The sequence below is a fragment of the Sphaerodactylus townsendi genome, linkage group LG03 (genome assembly GCF_021028975.2).
Source record: "Sphaerodactylus townsendi isolate TG3544 linkage group LG03, MPM_Stown_v2.3, whole genome shotgun sequence".
NCBI classification, from domain to species: Eukaryota; Metazoa; Chordata; class Lepidosauria; order Squamata; family Sphaerodactylidae; genus Sphaerodactylus; species Sphaerodactylus townsendi.
Window position 1 is genome coordinate 151,138,682 of NC_059427.1, and position 19,388 is coordinate 151,158,069.

A 19,388-nucleotide genomic window follows, 5' to 3' on the forward strand; every position below is an offset into this window, starting at 1 on the left:
ACGCTCTGCGAGAGTTTTGAAACCCGCGCCATTACGTGGCGCTGACGGAGGTGCAGTGGCTTCGGAAAATGAAGGCGGAGCAAGGGGAGGGGGCGGCTGAGCCGCGGGAGAATTTGAAATGGGCGGAGGAGCAAGGGGGGCAGAAGGAGGACAGGCGTCCAATTTAGCGGATAGAGAAAATTCCGGGGTTGAAATTGAAGGTGAAAGATCGAAAGGAGGGCGGCCTACAGCAAGGGAGCCATAGGTCTGCAGGCTGATGGCGACATAACATTGTCTCCACGTCAGTAGCAGTGACATCGGCGCGCAAGGCTCTGTGCGAAGAGTGCGCCCGATGTTTTCCCAGTCCTTAAGATTCAATGTCCCCCCTTCTGGGTACCATGGACATTGAGCTTCAATCTCCTCAACCAATTTGCGCAGCTCCCCTCTCTTTACGGAGACCCTGCCGCATTTCGCTAACGCTTTCAGTTCGTTAACGTGCTTGTCATAAGCCCTGCTTTTGCAAGCTCCCATACTCACCGGTGTTCCGTCGGACGAGAGAGTGTCCTAGGACGCGAGTCTCTGGATGCGCCGATCCAGAGGACAGGCGATACCGAAACGGTGGTCCCTGGATGCGCCGATCCAGCGGACTTCGGTACCGCGGCCCTTTCCCAGGCGACGGTGAGCAGGGTGGAGGTTCGAGGATTCCCGGGTTTCGGCACCAGCTTGAAGTCGACCCACGTGGTCAGCGCAAGAACGAGACGAGACGCGGAGATAACATCTGGTGGAGATCGCCAGCAGCGGGAGCGCGGAGGTCCGTGTTCCTAGCGAGTCTACCGCGTGCTGGTTCCTGGCACCTTTTATTGTCATTCTATCGGGGGCGTGTAGAAGGGAGGAACGGAGGGAGTTCCGGGAGAGCGGGAGGTCGGGAGATCGTCATGTGATGCATGATCTCACCTGGCTACGTGCGGAGAGGAGCGTAAGCGTCTGAGCCTAATCCTCACCTGGGGGCAAGACCATTGTCCCTGCGCCCGGTGATTGAGCCAGACAGTTCACGACCCGTGACTCATAGGGGGATGAGGAGTGGGGGTGCGGTGCGACCAGAAGGCCGTAGGAGCGTAGGTGTTCCAGCACTCGACCACGGTGCTGCTGGGTCAGCGGTGCATTACTACAGAAAATCTTTATTTATTACGTATTAATCCATTTATTTCCTCATGGTTGAATGTGGCTTACAATAGTTAAAAATATTTTAAGTGAGAACCAAAAATAAAATAGGAAACCCCAAATCTCTCCCCCTCCATTCCTTAAAAGGTGCCTGCCATTCAGACTCCCTCAAAAGCCCTGGCTAACAGGCAGGCTTTGTAGCATCTCCTGAAGATCTCTGAAGAAAGGGACCCCAGACCTCTTCAGGGAGTCCATTCCACAGAGCCAGGATGGTAAAAGGCCCAGGCTCTGGTCAGTGCCAGATGGGGCACCCTCGCAGTTAGGACAGTCAACAGGCAGCTGTCTGATGACTGTAGTCATCTTATGGGGAATGTTGAGGTAGAGTCAAAGCAGTTACCTGCCCCTAAATCCAGCCCTGGATCCAGTTAACCCTACTCAGTGTTTGTGATCTTGGCTTGCCATATCCCTCTGGAAAATATATACTTTGGGCCAGTGGTGGGATTCAAATAATTTAACAACTGGTTCCGGTGGTGGGAATTCAAATAATTTAACAACTGATTGTTTCAAGCACCATTTTAAGAACCGGTTCTGCTGAAGTGGTGCGAACCTGCTGAATCCCACCACTGCTTTGGACCCTGAAAAGAACCCCTCAGTCCTCAGCCACTTCCAACTTTTGTAGCCCATGGTCACAGGAATAGTGGAGTTTGGTATTGGCCGCAGACTAAATTCAGCATCAAAAGACTCTTTCATATTGTTTTTTTAGGGCTTTGCTTGGGTGGGAAGCTGCTGAGAAGCCCAGAAGGCTTTGAATAGGGTCTGTTGTCTGAGAATCCTAGCAAAGCCACTTCTGACTGGATAGCACCTAACTGCATCCTCAGTTGGCAGGAGGAACACATTGTTTAGAGTTAGGGGCATTGTGCATGTCCCGAGGCATTGAGGGATGTCCCCAGCAATCGGCCTGCTCAAGCAGCAAAAATTTCTCTTGAGAGTTGAGGGAGATGTGGGGAGAAACAAATCCTGCAAAGGAATTCTCTCAGATCTCCAAGGAGGTGAAGGGGTTGATATTTTCACCTGATGCAGGTGCCTCAACATTAATCTGAACACAAAATGCTTTCTCTTGACCCAGGCACGCAACTGGTTGAGGACGGAGAGTGAGCCAGAAGGATGTTTTGCTAGGGTTGAAAGCAACCTGTTCCTAAAACGGATCCTCCCTTGCACATGTTCCTTCTAGTGCCTGTGCTGATGTCTCTTATCTCATTCTAGCATGCAGAAAAAGGACTGTGTTTGCGTGTTGTGCAAAACAACTGTACTTTGGAGCAGCCAGGCTGAACCAGCCAAGCATCTGTTTGTGCTGGAGCTTGAACAAACGGAGTGCACACAGCTGGCCTGTTGTTTCTAACTATTGTTTGTTTTTGCCTAGGAGGAAGGGGAGGGAGACTTGGAGAGGGCAAGGGTTTGTCAGCAGGGTGTCCCGAAACCAAACTTTGAACTACGGTAGTTGATGGTGGTGGGCAAGGAGACTTAATTTCCAAAAGGCCTCAGCCTGCTGTATCCTTCAGGCTTTAAATAGTAGTATTTGGACGAGAAGCCCTATCCCCTACTGAAGGACATGTTTGGTGGGGGGTATTGTGGTTTCTTACAGAAATTAATTCTGCATATGCTCAGGAACTATACTGTCGTTATTTCTTTTGGATCAGAGTTGAATTCTGGCATTAAAACTAGTTTCTCTCTGGGTCCTGGTGAATCCTGGCATGAAATAAAGGGTGTTTCTTTCTCTCATTTCTTCCCTTCCATTGATTTTGATCACTCCCTTTTTCTCCACTGAGCAGAAGTAAAAGGTACCTTATATAAATGGGAAAGGGACGATCCTGAATCTACCAAGAACCCTGGTTTGCTGCTGACACTACAGTCTTAAAGAGAGGAGCTGAGAGTGGATTTTATGCCCAAGTGGGATCAGAACCGCTTCAGTTAAAAAAGTGACCTTCAGCCACAGGTCAAGAGGTCTAGATTGGTGGTAGAGGTTCACCTGATGGATCACCAGCTCCTCCGGGCCTACTGTTTTTGTTTTTTTTGAGAGGCTCTGCCCCAATTTAGAAGAAGAGAAGCCTACTGCCTCATGTCCAAGCCCTCTTTGCATGCAAATTGAGAGGATCAACAGGACAGCCTAGTATGGCATTCTGATCTTTGATTTGTTCTTTCCACTTCCCTTTCCTGTCACATGGCCATGATGGGATGTTCTTGTAGCTTTGCAGGATCTATGCTGCTGCCTAAGGATTATGGGTGGGTCCCAGATCCCGGTGGGGCGGAAGACCACTTGGTGTATATCAACTTTCCTGAAACGTGTTTCTAGTCCTCGTGGTCACAGGAATAGCAGAGCTTGGTACTGTATGCAGACTAAAGTGTGGTGTGCATTGTACCAGAAGAAACCCCACACTTTGAGTTTTCTTGTGGCCCTCCAGTCATCCTCCTTCACTTTAATTTACACCCCCTTTCCAAGATGAGTTATGTGCATGAATTTTGTGTGTGTAAGGTACTGCCAAGTTGCAGCTGACATTGTGACCCTGTAGGTAGGGTTTTCTAGGCCACCTAAGGTCTTAGCTTCCGAGATGTGACAAGATCAGCTAGCCTGAACCATCCATTTCATGAATTAATAGTAACCAAATCCTAATCCTACGTAAATGACATTCCCCTTGATCTGCAGTTACTCTTGCAAAAGCATCTTAGATGTGGGAAATATCCACATGAAGGCTTTTTTCAAATGTGTATTTCCCTAAATTAGAGCACTTACCTGTCTGCCCTGGTTTTGTGTTTTCATTTGGGGTAGATACAGAGGCTGTATAGCTCTCAGGGTTCGTTCGTTCTTTCTTTCTTTCTTTCTTTTTTCTTTCTTTCTTTCTTTCTTTCTTTCTTTCTTTCTTTCTTTCTTTCTTTCTTTCTTTCTTTCTTTCTATCTAATAATATATTTATTGAAAGATTAACATGAAAAAAGTACAAAAACATATATTTTGGTAGATGGATAGATAGAAAGAATGCGGAATTAGTTATGAGGAATAAGGAAAGAGATAGATAATAATCGAGGGATTAATTACTGTTGTAAACATAGAATATGTATATGTAAACCGATTAATAAGGTAATATAGTTAAATTTGATTAAGAAAGTGTTATATTACCTAGAAAAACCAAAGAACTATAATACACATGTTACTAGTTGCTGATGTACCGTATATACTCACATACACTCAATGCGAAATTTTAGCGCATTTTTTGTGCTGAAAAAGCCCCGCTCGACTTATACATGAGTCAGGTATATTTTTAAAAATATTTTAGGGTTTTTACTTTGTCGGCTGCCAGGGGGCGCAGTTTTTAGGCTAGCAGCACCAAAACTTCAGGGATTTTTCAAGAGACTCTCCCGATGATACCACCCAAGTGTGGTAAAGTTTGGTTCAGGGGGTCCAAAGTTATGGACCCCCAAAGAGGGTGCCCCTATCCCCCATTGTTTCCAATGGGAGCTAATAGTAGATGGGGCTACATTTTTAGGGTCCATAACTTTGGACCCCTTGAACCAAACTTCACCAAACCTGGGTGGTATCATCAGGATAATCTCTTGCTGATACCAGCCAGGTTTGGTGATGTTTGGTTTAGGGGGTCCAAAGTTATGGACCCCCAAAGGGCGTGCCCCATCCCCCATTGTTTCCAATGGAAGCTAATAGGAAATGGGGCTACATTTTGAAGGTTCATAACTTTGGACCCCCTGAACCAAAATTCACCAAACCTGAGTGGTATCATCAGGAGGGTCTCCTAAAGATACTCTGAAATGTTGGTACTGCTAACATAAACATTCCTCCCCTGACCAAAAATCCAGTTTTGAAGGATTTTAACTCTTGTGTTTTAGCTTGGTTGCTGGTTGAGCTAAGGTTTTTGTACTTTTTAAGTTATTGTTGAGACCATATTGTTTTTGTTGACCCTCTTTTCCACTTACAGAGCTAGTTTACTGTTTTTCTTTGAAATAAATATTCAAAAACATTTAACCTACTGATGCCTCAATTAATGTAATTTTATTGGTATCTATTTTTATTTTTGAAATTTACCAGTAGCTGCTGCATTTCCCACCCTCGACTTATACACGAGTCAATAAGTTTTCCCAGATTTTTTGTGATAAAATTAGGTGCCTCGACTTATATGCGGGTCAACTTATACACGAGTATATATGGTAAGTTGATGTAAGTGTGAGATGTTAAAACAAATGTAATAAAACTTTAAAAAAACAACATATATTTTGTTATTTTATAAAGAAGTAACACTTTCTACAGATCATCTGTTTTTGTTCTCTTATATGTTCCAACGGCCAATTACGCACAATTATGGGGGTGAATGACTGTCATAGCAAGATTTCTTTTACGGACCTATTTCCTCAAGCCCCACTGTCACTTTTTATCCTCCCTACAGCAAGCGAAAGCACTTTTAGCATACTTTTTGCTTGGCTGACAGAGTGGGCAAGTGTGCCAGTGAGCACAGCTTTTCTCCAGACCTGGCTTTCTGTTTGTGGGGCTCCCTCCTTGTTGAGGTTCAACTGCAAGAAGGTTGCCCAATTCTGGGTTACCAGAATGTCTGTTTTACTCAGGCTTTTCATTGATGGTTGTTCAGAGGTGGAGGTACGAGGGGGCCGGGGGTTGTGCGTTGCACCGGTCTCATGCCTGGGTGGGGACGGAACCCCCCCCCCGCGGCACCCCCCCCCCCACACTTACCTTATTGAAACAGTGCAGGCTGGAGAAGCAGCCTGTTCCCTTCAGGCTGAAAACGGCCTGGTGGGAATTACACTTCCCAGGAGACCTTACAAGCCGCTAGGTCTCATGGGAAGTATAGTTCCCACCAGACTGTTTTCAGCCTGAAGGGAACAGACTTCTTTTCCAGGCTGAACTAAGGTAAGGGAGGGCGGGGGGTAGGGCGCTGCAGAGGGGGGCAGTGGAAAACACACAGTGTTCACCGGGCGCACTCTGGCCCAGCTACGCCTCTGTGGTTGTTCATGTTAGAGAACTGACTTTTCTGCTTTTTAGAGCCAGTGATCCAGTACTGCTGAATTTCAAATGATTGAGGAGAGGGGTAGTTCAGTTTTAATAGTTTGTGTGCTTATATATTTGATTCATTCATTGTTCCCTTTCTTGTTGATGCTCAAGATAATTACTGATTTTGAAACTGAGCAGACTCTTAGAAAACAGTAGCTAATAAACAACCAGTGGCAACAACCAGTAAAAGCTGAATTAATGAATAAAGTGTAAGAAAACTGGGTTACAAAATTAGAGAACTGTGAAATAGGAACAGTAGACTACGTCCAGTAAATTATTACAGATGTTAAAACAACATTCAGATGTTAAAACAACCCTGTTCCTTTAATAAGGAATATTTACTATTGCTTTGCTTAGTGCAGTGGCTTTCCAAAATTTTTGAAGCGAGCTTTCTCTATTTCAACTTTTTAAGAAGACTTTGAGAAGAAACCCCAATACTCCTTTCCCCCTCTACAACAAAAAATGCAAGAATCTTGCCTCAGTATATTTTAAATTCCCATTTTCAAGTATTTATATATCTGTGGCTTTCTGTTTCATATACTATACTGAGGCAAACCCAAATTTGCCTTCAGGCCTCTCTGAGCTTCCTCTGTCAGTTCACTCTGTTCCACCTGGAAAATAAACCCTACAAGGAAAGACTGAGGGAATTGGGAATATTTAGTCTGAAGAAGAGGAGGTTGACACAGTGCTTGTTATCTTCATTTTATTCTTTTAATGCCTAATAAAGGTGGTTGTTGTTGTAGATTTCACAGCTGCCAGATCTTTAGCTGGTTGTTGGCCTTCATTACAATTCGAGCCTCACCCAGAGGCCTAGGAAGTTGTAATGTATCGGCGTAGCATTCGTGTGGATCCCAGCAGGGCTGCTTTCTGAATTTGACAGATGTTAATTTTGTCAATTCGAAGATGTTTCAAGTGCTGCCCTAGTGTTTTTGGGATGGCGCCCAGCATGCCGATTACCACTGGGACGACCTCAGCTGGTTTGTGCCGTAGACGCTGAAGCTCGATTTTCAAATCGTGGTATCTAGTGACCTTCTCGTGTTCTTTTTCAATGACCCTGCTGTCACCGGGGACTGCTATGTCGAAGATTGGTCACTTTCTTGTCCTCGATCACAGTGATGTCAGGTGTATTGTGTTTCAACACTTTGTCCATTTGGATTCGACAGTCCCACAGGATCTTGACCTTCTCATTTTCCATTACTTTCTCTGGACAATGTTCCTACCAGTTCTCAGCTGTTCTTATGTTATAATTCTTACATAAATTCCAGTGGATCATCTTGGCCACTGAGTTGTGTCTCTGTACTCAGTCTGGGCAATCTTTTTGCAGCAGCTGAGGACATGATCTACAGTTTCATCAGCTTCTTTGCACAATCTGCATTTTGCATCATCTGAGGATTTTTCGATTTTGGCCTGGATCGAATTTGTTCTGATGGCTTGCTCTTGGGCGGCTAAAATCAGGGATTCGGTTTCCTTTGTCCAAGTTCCAGTTGTTAACCACAGCCAGGTCTTTTCGTTATCCACCTTGTCTTTGATTTTCTCCAGAAATTCCAGAAATTGGCCGTGCATTGCTTTGTTGTGCCAGCTTTCAATCCTCATTTTAATCACATTTTTTCTGTATTCTTGTTTGGTTTTCTGGGTTTGTGGCAAATGTCTGTTCTTCACTTCAATCAATGCCTGTTCTTGATTTTCCTTCACATAATCGGCCAGTGCATGCTTCTCCTCTTCCACTGTTTGCTGTACTTGCAGTAAGCCCCTGCCTCCAGATATCTGGGAAAGGTATAATCTATCAGTATCACTGCGTGGGTGTAAGGCATGGTGCATTGTCATACGCTTCCGAGTTTTTGCATCCAATGCTTCCAACTCAGCCTGTGTCCAGGTGGTGATTCCCGCAGTGTACCTGATGACGGGTATGGCCCAGGTGTTGATAGATGGTATTCCCGCCGTTTAATTTAGATTTCAAAATTTTCCTGACCTTCTGGGTGTACTCTCTGCTGACAACAGTCTTCACTTGTCCATGCTTGATGTTACATTATTTATTATTATTATTATTATTTATTATTATTATTATTATTATTATTATTATTATTATTATTATTATTATTATTATTATTAAGAGGAGGTTGATGGGGAACATGATTGCTCTCTTTAAGTATTTTAAGGGCTGTCAGAGGAGGACAGGGAGCTGTTCCTGTTGGCAGCAGAGGATAGGATTGCAGTACTGGATATAAATTATGGAGAAAAATGTTCCAACTAGATATCAGGAAAATATGTTTTACTGTAAGAGTTATGCAACAGTGGAGCCAGCTGCCTAGGGAGGTAGTGAGTTCCCTTTCACTGGCCATCTTTAGGTAGCAACTAAACAACATTTGTCAGGGATGCTCTAGGACAGCGTTTCCCCAACCTTTTCTCCCCACGGCCCAGTTATTTTACTACCTCTTTTCTGTGACCCACTAAAATTTTTATGGCCTATTTATTAGTAAAATAACACGGCCGGATTTAACAAAGTCACACCCCTGCCACACATCTGCCCGTGCCAGGCCTCATCTGCACGTGGCAGCATCAGGGAGGCTCCCCAGGGTGCCGCTTCCTCCCCCACCTCCCTCGTGGCACAAGCGTCTGCCACGAGCTGCGGCTCTGTCCCTGGCCCCTTTTTGGTAGTCGGCTGGCTGGGAAGGAGCCTGGCTGGTCCGGCTCCAGGTGGGTGATGCCCTCTGAGCAAGGACGGAGGTGGGGTGGTTGGCCCCAGCCCTGGACAATAGGTGACCCACTATTTTGCTTTCGTGACGTGGTGCCAGGTCACAACCCACCATTTGGGAAACGCTGCTCTAGGCTGATCCTGTATTGAGCAGGCCAGGGGTTGGACTAGATGGCCTCTACGGTCCCTTTGAACTCTCTGATTCTTCTGCCTCTTGGCATATTGAGAGCCATTGTCTTATTATGGTTAAGCAGACTTGTTAACCTGTCTGGGTTAAGAACTGTGAGAGTTTGGGGAAGGTTTTTTGAGGGGTTTTTGGTTAAATACATTTGTCAGTCAGTCAGCGCCTTTTATTAGCATAAAAATAAATTTGTCAACTTACCTGTGTGAATCAGATCTGACTGTAATTGATGATTCAATGATGCTAACAGGAAACATCTCCTATTTGATTATCCAGAGTGTGCTAGATACAAGCCAGTTTGTTTGTTCATAGAAATGTGGGAAGGAAAGGCTTGATGAGAACATGGTCTGCAATAAATATATGGCTCTATCAATATGACAGCAATTTATTACTTGAACTAGTTCGTAAAGATCCACTCACATGTGTTTGGCACACAGGAAGTTAATCCACCAAAAGCTTTCACTTTGTTTGGTTGCATAAATGTATTACACATAACACACCACAGCTTATTACAACTGAAAATACTGATCAAGTACTATTGCCATCATGCCTATAAATCTGCAAATATCTGCAAATAGAAGTCGTCTCATGAAAAATATTGCCAGTCAGGCTGGAAATCAGAAGGAATGTTGAAATTTGTACCTATATGCAAGAAGTGTGAAGGCTTCTCAAAGCATCTACATATATTCGAAAAGAAGCCAAATTAAACTCAGTAGATCAGTATTTGTGGAATCAAACAACTTCTTCACTAGACCAGAAAAACATTTTGGAAAGACAAATGTCGAAACACTCTTGATTTTCTGGATTAACTTACCGGTAATACGTGCCAAACACACGTGCATAGTTCTTGGTAAACCAGTTAAGCGATAGATACTCATCATATTGCTAGATATATTGCATATAATTATTGCATATATACATGGATGGGTACCCTTTGCTCAGCATCTATGTAGCATTGCTGATATCATTCGTCCTGCACTTTGTGGAGTTGGGGCACAAAATGATTTGGAAAGATGTGGCAGTTGTGTGTGCAATGAACCCTGGTCCTAATTTGTCACGAGGTTATTTAGAATGTGGAGGCTACTGGGAGTTCAGAAGCAGCCATGGACAAATTGCAAAGTTCAATCCCTTTGCCCAGCTCTTCCCCTCTTCCTTTTTGCTATGTCATGTGGATGAGTTCCTTTCCAAAGAGCTCACACTTCTGCTGAGTCATGATGTTCTGAAAATGCAGCATCATGTGGGGGTCCCTTGTGACCTTGAGTCAGCTTCTTTTAAGAGACCACTTGTTTCTTACTGAAAACAGCAACTTTGGAAAGAAAGGGAGATTTTTGCCTTCCTGTTCCCTTCCAAACTTTGTTTTTAATGTCACCCAGGAGCTTGCATTTCTGCTGAACTTCCTCTTTTCTGTAGCTTAGGAAAGCTCTTTCAGAGTTCCTGGGTTTGGGGGTTTTCTAATAGTTGTAGAACATTTCTTGTCTTGGTTATTGTGGGTTTTCTGGGCTGTGGTCTGGTAGAACTTGTTCCTAACGTTTCGCCTTCATCTGTGGCTGGCATTTTCAGAGGTGTATCACAGAGAGAAGTGTGTTACACGCTGTGTTTCTTGTCCTGTTCAGCCACAGTTCTTTTGAACTGGGAATATACTCAGGACCTTATCTTGGAGTTGGTATAAACGGTCAAGGAAGTTCACTACCATATATCTTCCTCCATCTTTTGGCTGATTCTGTTCCTATTTTATAGATGGGGGGAGGGAGAATTAAAGTTGAAAGTGTCTTCCCGAATCCATCTTGTTGGTAATCTCAATGCTTTATCCTAGAGAGATGTCATCTTCATGTAATTTTTGCCCAGTTTGGTAACCCTTTAAAGATGCCATTTGCAAGCAGGGTAAATCAAGGTAATAAACGAATGGCTGCTAGGCTCCTTTGTCTGAATACTTCACATGGCTGCTAATTGTACTGTAACACTTGTCTGCATTTTCAGTGCAACCCACTTGAAATGTTTTCCCTGTTTTGTTTCTTTCAGGTTGGCATCCTAAATACATATTTGAAGGACCATCTCCTTCCTCGTGTCCCTGTGTGCCGTGTATTGGCTGTCCTAACGCTTAGAATAACCCATGTAGCATTAACCAGAACCCGGGCTTTTCAATTGTGGTTCCGGCTCTGTGGAGTGAGCTCCATAAAGTGGGGGAGGCTTTCTTGGAGATCTGCAGGAGGCGGGTCAAGGCCAGCCTGTTTGGCCAACGCTTTTGATGGTGTTTGAATGGCAGGCATCTTTTAAGGGAGGGAGAGAGAGAGCCTTTGCTAATTTATTAAAAAAAACTGGAATTGTTTGTAACTACTCTTGTAGGTAGTTGAACCACAAAGAAAAGCAAGGTGTAAATGTTTTAATAAATAAACAGAATGGAAATGTGTTCCTGGCAGCCATTTGTTTCCATTAGGCAGTGGTCTTGGAATCACAGCATTGGAGGATCCATAAAGACCATCTAGTCTGACCCCCTGCTCAATCTAGGATGAACTTAAAGCATCCCTGACATATGTCACCTGGCTGCTGCTTGAAGACTGACAGTGAGGGGGAACTCACCCCCTCCCTCAGTTCTGTGGAAAGGTGGTCTGTGTGGAAAAAGGGTTTATTTACTTGAGATTTTTATTTATTTATTTATTTATTGTTTAAACTTTTATACTGCCCCATCCCCGAAGGGCGAAATATATAGCGAAATCATCCCTGCATGGCCATTACCCCATTAAATACTTTAGAGAAACCATTTTTGCTCATCTCCATTTGTGTTCTGTCTGTCCTGCCAAATATCTATGAAAAAGCCATTTCTGTTTACCTTATAAGTAGGTACAGTCTTGGTTTAGCAGGTTTCCGAATAAGAGACCTTTAGGGACCACAAAGTTTTATGCTACCAAACCTTTAATCAAAGCTTGTGGGCAGTTGGACTTAAAAGAATCCATAGGCGAGGACAGCATTGGGGGTGGGGGTGGACATTCTTTAGTCCACTGGGCAATTGCCACAGAATCTCCTCCCCCACCTCCATTTCCACAGCAAAGTGGTTTGGTGCAGCTTCATCTGTAGTGGACTTCAAATGAGGTGTGTGGGAGAATTGGGGCTTTTAACATGTTATGCGTCGCTTGTGGTTGGTCTGTCGGTGTTTCCAGGAACTGCATCACATCTCTAGTGCCACCCTAAGCAGAGTTATACGCTATAAAGACCATTTATTTCTGTGGTCCTAAAAGGATGTAACCGATGGTACTGCTGATCGGAAAAATGCTTCCCCCCCCCATACCTTACAATAGTTTCTTTCACCACCAGATGGCACACTTCCCCTTCTCTCCCCTGTTCTTCATAGTTGGGAGGGAGGGTGCTAGCTGGTATTGAGCAAAACAAAATTTCAAATGTTAATTTGCATGTGGAATTTTTAAAAAATATCCTTTACTCTGATACATGACTGCCAGTATTTATATCTGGTATGTGATTGCCAATATGCTGAGGTAGCATAGTTGCTAAGAGACCGAGTTGCCAATCGGGAAGTCCCTGGTTCAAATTTTGCTTCTGGTGTGGAATCACTTGGTGGCTGTAGAATCAGCAGCCCTGTATCTGTAGTACTTGAGTCAAGATAATATTGAGCTACCTTAAAGGGTCACTGTAAGAATTATAAAAAGGTAATATATGGGAAATGTTTGGGTGCTTGGTGAGATTTTATTAAAAATATTTAAAAATGCATATATATGTGTGAGAGAGTGTGTGTATGTATATGTACGTGTGTGTGTATGTGTGTGTGTACATATATTTAATAATAGCAATACTGTTAATAATAATGCTTTAATAATATACCGCCAACAGTAATGGTGGCAGCAGCCATGGTGATATACAATTTCCAGTTCTGCAGAAGTTCAGAAATGCATCTTGTGGGTCATATTTGTTTTCAGTGCCCACTGTAGCCTTTGCCATTCTTCTCATTAGCAGAAGAAAATATGTAAAACATACAAGGTAAGAAAATTGACATAAATTGGCCAAAGATGCAGAGTTCGTGTTTATTTGGCAAAGAGTCTGTCAAGGACACACTGCAGAAGAACAGTAAAACAATATTAGAATTATCCCGATATGCTCTCTCTAGGATTTTGGTGGCCTTTGGGAGTGGACATCCTCAGTTGGCCCTGTTAGTCTGGAAGAGACCAGCCCTGTTCACAAGTTAACAGTGGGCATGTGTACAAACCATGTACAGTGTCCATTTCATTTTTCATTACATATATTGAGTAATTCTCATCTTACATTCAGCGTATGAAAGCTGGAAACCCCACATTTAGCCAGGTCCTGATTTTAGATTTCATTTGTGCATTGAACACACATTGGCTCTTTCTTACGAACAGGTTTATGCATGTCTGTGCAAGTTGTACTTGGCTTCACAGCAGAGGCACATCTAGGAAAAATGTAGCCCAGTGCAAAATCTGAGTTTTCCACTTCCCTCCCCCTCACTGTATGGGTGGCTGCCTGCCCCCACCACAACCTAACAAAGTTTTTTTGCACCAGATCTTGAAGTCAGTGTATGGACACAGGGGGAAGGAGGAAGGGTGTGGGGGTGATTTTCTGCCCACCGTGTGACTAAATGGCCACAGCTTGGGGACATTTGGCCCCATATGTCCCCCAGGGCAGTACGCCCCTGCTTCACAGTAACTTGCGAAGCGGGTTTGTGAGCTGAGAGTTCTCCTGTGCTGCCTTTGACTAGCTTGTTGTCATTGCGAGGAATTTTTTTAAAAAAATCTCTGCGGTGCTTGCCAGTAATCTCCGGGGGCTTGGGCTGATTCCTTACAGACTCTCTCTTTGTACACTAACAGGTGTGCTTTCACTCTGGGCTCTCATCACACACGTGATGTATGTGCAGGATTATTGGAGGACCTGGCTGAAGGGCTTGAAGTTCTTTCTCGTTGTTGGCATTTTCTTCTGCATCCTCGCTGTGATTGGGTTCTGCACATTCCTGACGCTGGCCATTACACAGCATCAATGTAAGTATGAAGTTGCTTTGATTCAGCTTTCAGTAGGCAGGCTCAGATGTAGCAAGTGGTCCAAAGGAAGGGGAGAGAACAGGAGTCCTCAACCTTTTTGGGCCTGTGGGCATATCTGGAATTCTGACACAGCATGGTTGACGCAGCAACAAAATGGCTGCCACTAAACAGCTGCTGCCGGAGGTGGAGCCAACTTAGTGTCAATAAGACAGTGTAGATTCTTGTGCTATGGTGGCAGCTGCTTTCAGAAGCCTTGCAGGGCAAAAGGCCTGCTTGACCTCACCTGCTTTCTAAAAACACAGGTTAAGTCTCCAGATGGAGGGAGCCGAGCTGGGAAAGGGAGTAGCAAAAAGACTGTGCAGTCTTTGGTTCTTCTGGGCGAAGCATCTACTTTGCATGCAGAAAGCCCAAGTTGAATCCCTGGGATTGCCAGTTCAAAATACTGAGTATCAGGAAAGAAACCGACTTAGAGCTGCTGGCCATCTAAGTAAACAGCACTGACCTTGATAGGCTTAAGGATTTGACTTGATACAAGGAAGCTTTGTGTGTTCCTTATCAAAGGGTGGAATGGTGGCTCACGTGTAGAATGTCTACTTTGCATGCGGAACTTGCTGTCCTCAATGAAGTAGAAGAACAAGAAGAGTTTGGATTTATATTCCCCCCCTTTCTCTCCTGTAAGGAGACTCAAAGAGGCTTACAATCTCCTTTCCCTTCCCTTCCCCCCCCCCCCACAACAAACACCCTGTGAGGTGGGTGGGGCTGAGAGAGCTCTGAAGAACTGTGACTAGCCCAAGGTCATCCAGCTGGCGTGTGTTGGAGTACACAGGCTAATCTAGTTCTCCAGATAAGCCTCCACAGCTCAAGAGGCAGAGCGGGGAATCAAACTCGGTTCTCCAGATTAGAGTTCACCTGCTCTTAACCACTATCCCACTGCTGCAGAGGCTCTGGTGACAAGAAAGGCCTCTGCACAAAATCCTATTTTTATTCACTTGATTTCTCACCTACTTTTCTCACTAAGATTACATGGTGGATGACGGAGTTACAAAATACAGTGTAATGCATACAACAAGGAGCTCAGTGGCATACAGTGGTAAGCTGCAGTACTGCAGTCAAAAGCTCTGCACACAACCTGAGTTTGATCGGCAATCAAATTTCTGGTAGCCAGACCAAGGTTGACTCCGCCTTCCATCCTTCCAGGGTCAGTTAAATGAGTACCCAGGGTGCTGGGGGTAAAATATGGACGACTAGGGATGGCCATGGTAAGCCACTTCGTTAATGTGATCTGCCTAAGAAACATTGTGATGTGATGTCACCCCATGGGTCAGTAGTGACCCGGTGCTTGCATAGGGGATGACCTTTTTAATGTATATAGTGAATAATGCAATGCAAACTGATTACAGAAATTAAAGAGTATAACGTGTCTCGTAACCTGGATCTTACCATTGCGCCAAAAAACCCCTGAATTTGACAATTAGAGAATGCTGAAGTTAAAATTAGAAACAGTTCCAAAAAGTATATATCAAGTATATGTCAATATTATTATTAATTGTATAGCCTGCCTCCTTTTGCAATGAAGCTCCAGACAGATTACAGTATAATACATAGCCATCAAATAGCATGAAACATCTAATAAGCAAAGTAATATGACTAGAATTACAAAAAAATAGAAGCAGTTCAAAGAAAATATATATCAGGAAATTCAAATATTGGATTTGTCAACATGGAACACAATTCAGTGAGAGCAGAATATTATGTACATTAAACAGAGTTTGCAGAATGGCAGAAGTGTGGGAGCCTTCCTGGGGAAGGGGTGGAAGAAACCGCCTGAAAAATCCAGAGACTATTAAATGACTGGTAGAATTCTGTTCTACAATATCCCTATTCCATTTATGAAATGTGTCTTTCACAACCTCCTCCTGTCCCACTACAGATCCAAATATGCCCTGTTGGTTGTTCCTGGTGAAAGGGGACTCCCAGGACTTGCTTGCAGGGATGGGGAGTCGGAGGTCTGCAGTGGGAAGGAAGAATCCCCCCATCCTTTGTCAGTGAAGATCCTCCATGGGGTCCGTGTGTGTAAAGTGCCATCAAGTCATAGTCAAGTAATGACAACCCTGTGGGGTTTTCAAGGCAAGAGCCATTCAAATGTGGTTTTCCCTTGATTGGACTTCCTTGGAGTTCTCCCATCCATGTACATAACCTGGGGCCAATCTGCTCAACTCATGAGATCCGATGGGGTCAGGCTAGCCTGGGCCATTTAGGTCAAATGGCCTGGGCCATTTAGGTCAGAGACCATGGGATCTAGCCGTGGTGTATTTATGCAACCAGTTAATGGATGGCTACAGGCTATGGGGAAAGTTACCTATGTTCAGAAGCTTTGGACTGGGGATGACCAGCAGCATAGGTTGTACTGTCCTGTTGTGGTGTCTCACTATGTCTGTTCCTTCCATTTAGCCTTGACGGATCCAAAGAGTTACTACCTGTCTTGCATCTGGAGCCTCCTCTCCTTCAAGTGGGCCTTTCTCCTCTCCTTATATTCTTTCCGGTACAGAAACGAGTTTGCGGACATCAGCATTCTTAGTGACTTCTAACACCTGGACTTCGATCCCGCTGAGGGGACGTGTGTGTGAGAGAACTATTGGACAATTTGAGTGAGCACTCGAATCCTCCATGCTGGCTAGAAGGAAACCCACAAGAAGTGGAAAGCACGAACCTGTCCCAGCTCTGCTTACCTGTTTGCCAGTTGCACTTGTGGGGGCTTTCTCCTCAACTGCTTTCATCCAGCTGCTTGCTGCTCGGCCACTTCCACCTATCTTGTCTACATTACCTTTTGCGAGAGTCACGTCCTTGTTCAAGAGTTCTGTCTTCTCATGCTGAGTGAAAACTTGGATTCCAAGTCAAGACCTCTTAGGCCTAGTCTGCATATCTGCGTGTGTATTTCTGTCCCCATTTTTTTTGTGTGAAGCTGTGGTTTAATTTGGGAAGGTTGACGCAATCAGTATGCACTCCGTGGGCCCTCCTTTGTATCTCTTGAGCTACCGCCGCCATTTTGTGTTGGTCGTGAGGTACTCCATAAAAGCCCCCCGAAAGCTGGTTTATACTACTTTCATACAGAGGTATTTTCATAGAGCAAGGCATAATATGATTCCGAAAGAAGACTATTTTGAACAACACTTCCCCCCACATATGCATATCTTATTTTTTTTCCTTTCTTTGTTGCTGTTCACAGCTTTAAGGAGAAGGAAACCTGTGAATATTTATGCACAAAATGCTTCCGACCCTTTTTCTTCTCCAGGCACTTTTAAAGGGGTTGGCTGTTGATGTTTTTAAATTGAGATTTTAAATTATGTTGACTCTACTTTTTTGAAGATGAGCACTGCAGAACCTGAAAACTGGGAGTGGTAGGAAGGGACTCCTTCCCAAACTGCTTATTATTTAGGACAAATTAACATTCCACCTTATCCAAAGACTTGGATTAAGGTCTAAAATGGCCTTATGCTGTCAGAATAGCCCAATGAGCTTGTGATTTTATTCTGAATGCTCAAATTGGGGAGAGGGGGCTGATATCTACCCTGGGAGCTGTTTGTGTCATCTGCATTTTGCTGTGTATGTTTGGACCAAAATGTGTGAACCGCCCCACAGTTCTTACCTGACTTTTTTTTTCAAGTTCAGTGCACTACACAAGAAAAAGTAGCGAAACCCCTGGTTCTCAGATGGCCTCATCCAGCCAGCCATGGCTTAAAAAACAACCACGCGCTTCATTCAGGTGTGTTCTGAAAAGCACTGCTTGTAATCTCTTTTTAAAAATGTGTGTGTGTGGGGGGTTCATTTTAATGAGTCAAGATCAAGAAACAAGATGAATATTATGGAATAAAAATGAGATGAGCGTTATAGTCTGAAGAAGGAACAGATCCTTGGAACTTCTTGGTGTCGCTGTGAGCCAGATCTTTGTTTGTTGATTCCTGTCAGACAGTTTGCTGCCTCGGAGGTTATCCACTGATGGTACCCCTGAGTATCTCACTCGGGCTGTGATGCTGCTTCCTCCCCCAGCTTCGGAATGCGGATCTGTCACTTAGGCCCACGATTCCCTCCCTGCCTGTACCTTTCTATCATCGAGAGCCTTTCTGTGGATCCTGAAATCACAGATTTGTGAGCTTCATTCCAAGAAAAAACCTGTGGGGGATTGGGCCTAAAAACAGACACACTGCCAGGAATCTGACACAGCTTTTAAGTCTACAGAGAAGGTTTCTTAAGCCCCTTTGTGGCCTTATTGGACCAATATCCATGATGCTCCCAGAATAGAAAGCAACAGGCCGAATCATCAGTCAAAGCTGACACTGGTAGTTTCTTAGCCTGCTGGAGGAGATGGGATAGGAATTGTATGTGGGAAAAGGAATCCTCTTGCGAATTAGAAAGCCAAGGAGCTTCTGTCTGTGGGCATGTTGCGGCTGTTCAGTAGTGTCTAGGGCACCCTGCCAAGTCAACGCCCACAGGCAGCCAAAGGAAGGGTTTGCAGTGGAAAGAACTACCTGTTGTTGACTTCTCAAAAGCCACTTGTGCCTTTTTAAAAAACTATGTGAACCTCCCCTTGGGTGGGGGGATTTCTCATCTGGTTGCAATTTTGCAGTGGCTAGAAGAACAAGGGAGTTGGTTTAAGGCCCCAAAACGTTGCAAAGGTTTTGGGTTGGCAACTCTAGGGCGGGAGGTCAGCAAGCACAGAAGAGGGTCTTGGGTAAGTCCAGTTGGCTAACAGTCTCTTTGTTACAGGAAGGGTAGGAGGACATGAAACATGTGGCAGGCTGATTGGTTAAGGTGGCCTGGGAATAACGGGGAATCTTGCTTTCCATCCTACATTTTCCACAGTGTCCCATGAAGTTACATGATGGCCTTTTGTCTTGTTGATATGTTGGTTTTAACTTCCTGTTACATCCTGTTTAATTCCACCATTGGGAACTCTACTCCATTTGTGTTTCTCTTTCCTGTACAATATTTGTAGCAAATGCACAACCAGCTCACCAGGAGAAGACTGCTCACAGGTTGCTTTTTCTTACAAATAAAGGGAAAAAAGAAGAATTTGATATATTTCTTGCAGAAAGTAGCTACAAGTAAGCATGGAACGGGGTGGGGGTGGGGGAGAAAGTGTGCAGATAGGAGAATACCAAGATTTGGGGGGGGGGGCGCTATAAGCTTGCGAGAGTCTCGAAATCACATTCCCTCCAAAATCTTCTTGATCTCTAAATCTTCTTGGCTACTGGCTCAAATTTAGCTCCTGGTGAAGACCAATGTGGCTATTCTCCTGACATTAGCTGCATTGG

At 44.3% G+C, this 19,388-nt stretch overlaps 1 protein-coding gene across 1 annotated transcript; it reads left to right on the forward strand.

Moving 5' to 3' along the window:
* Positions 1–13,907: 13,907 nt before the first annotated feature.
* Positions 13,908–19,146, forward strand: LOC125429953 (heme transporter HRG1-like). The gene is made up of 2 exons (XM_048491568.1): positions 13,908–14,076; positions 16,528–19,146. The coding sequence occupies exons 1-2, from the start codon at positions 13,944–13,946 to the stop codon at positions 16,662–16,664; spliced, it is 270 nt and encodes an 89-aa protein (XP_048347525.1). The 5' UTR covers positions 13,908–13,943; the 3' UTR covers positions 16,665–19,146.
* The last annotated feature ends 242 nt before the right edge of the window (positions 19,147–19,388 follow it).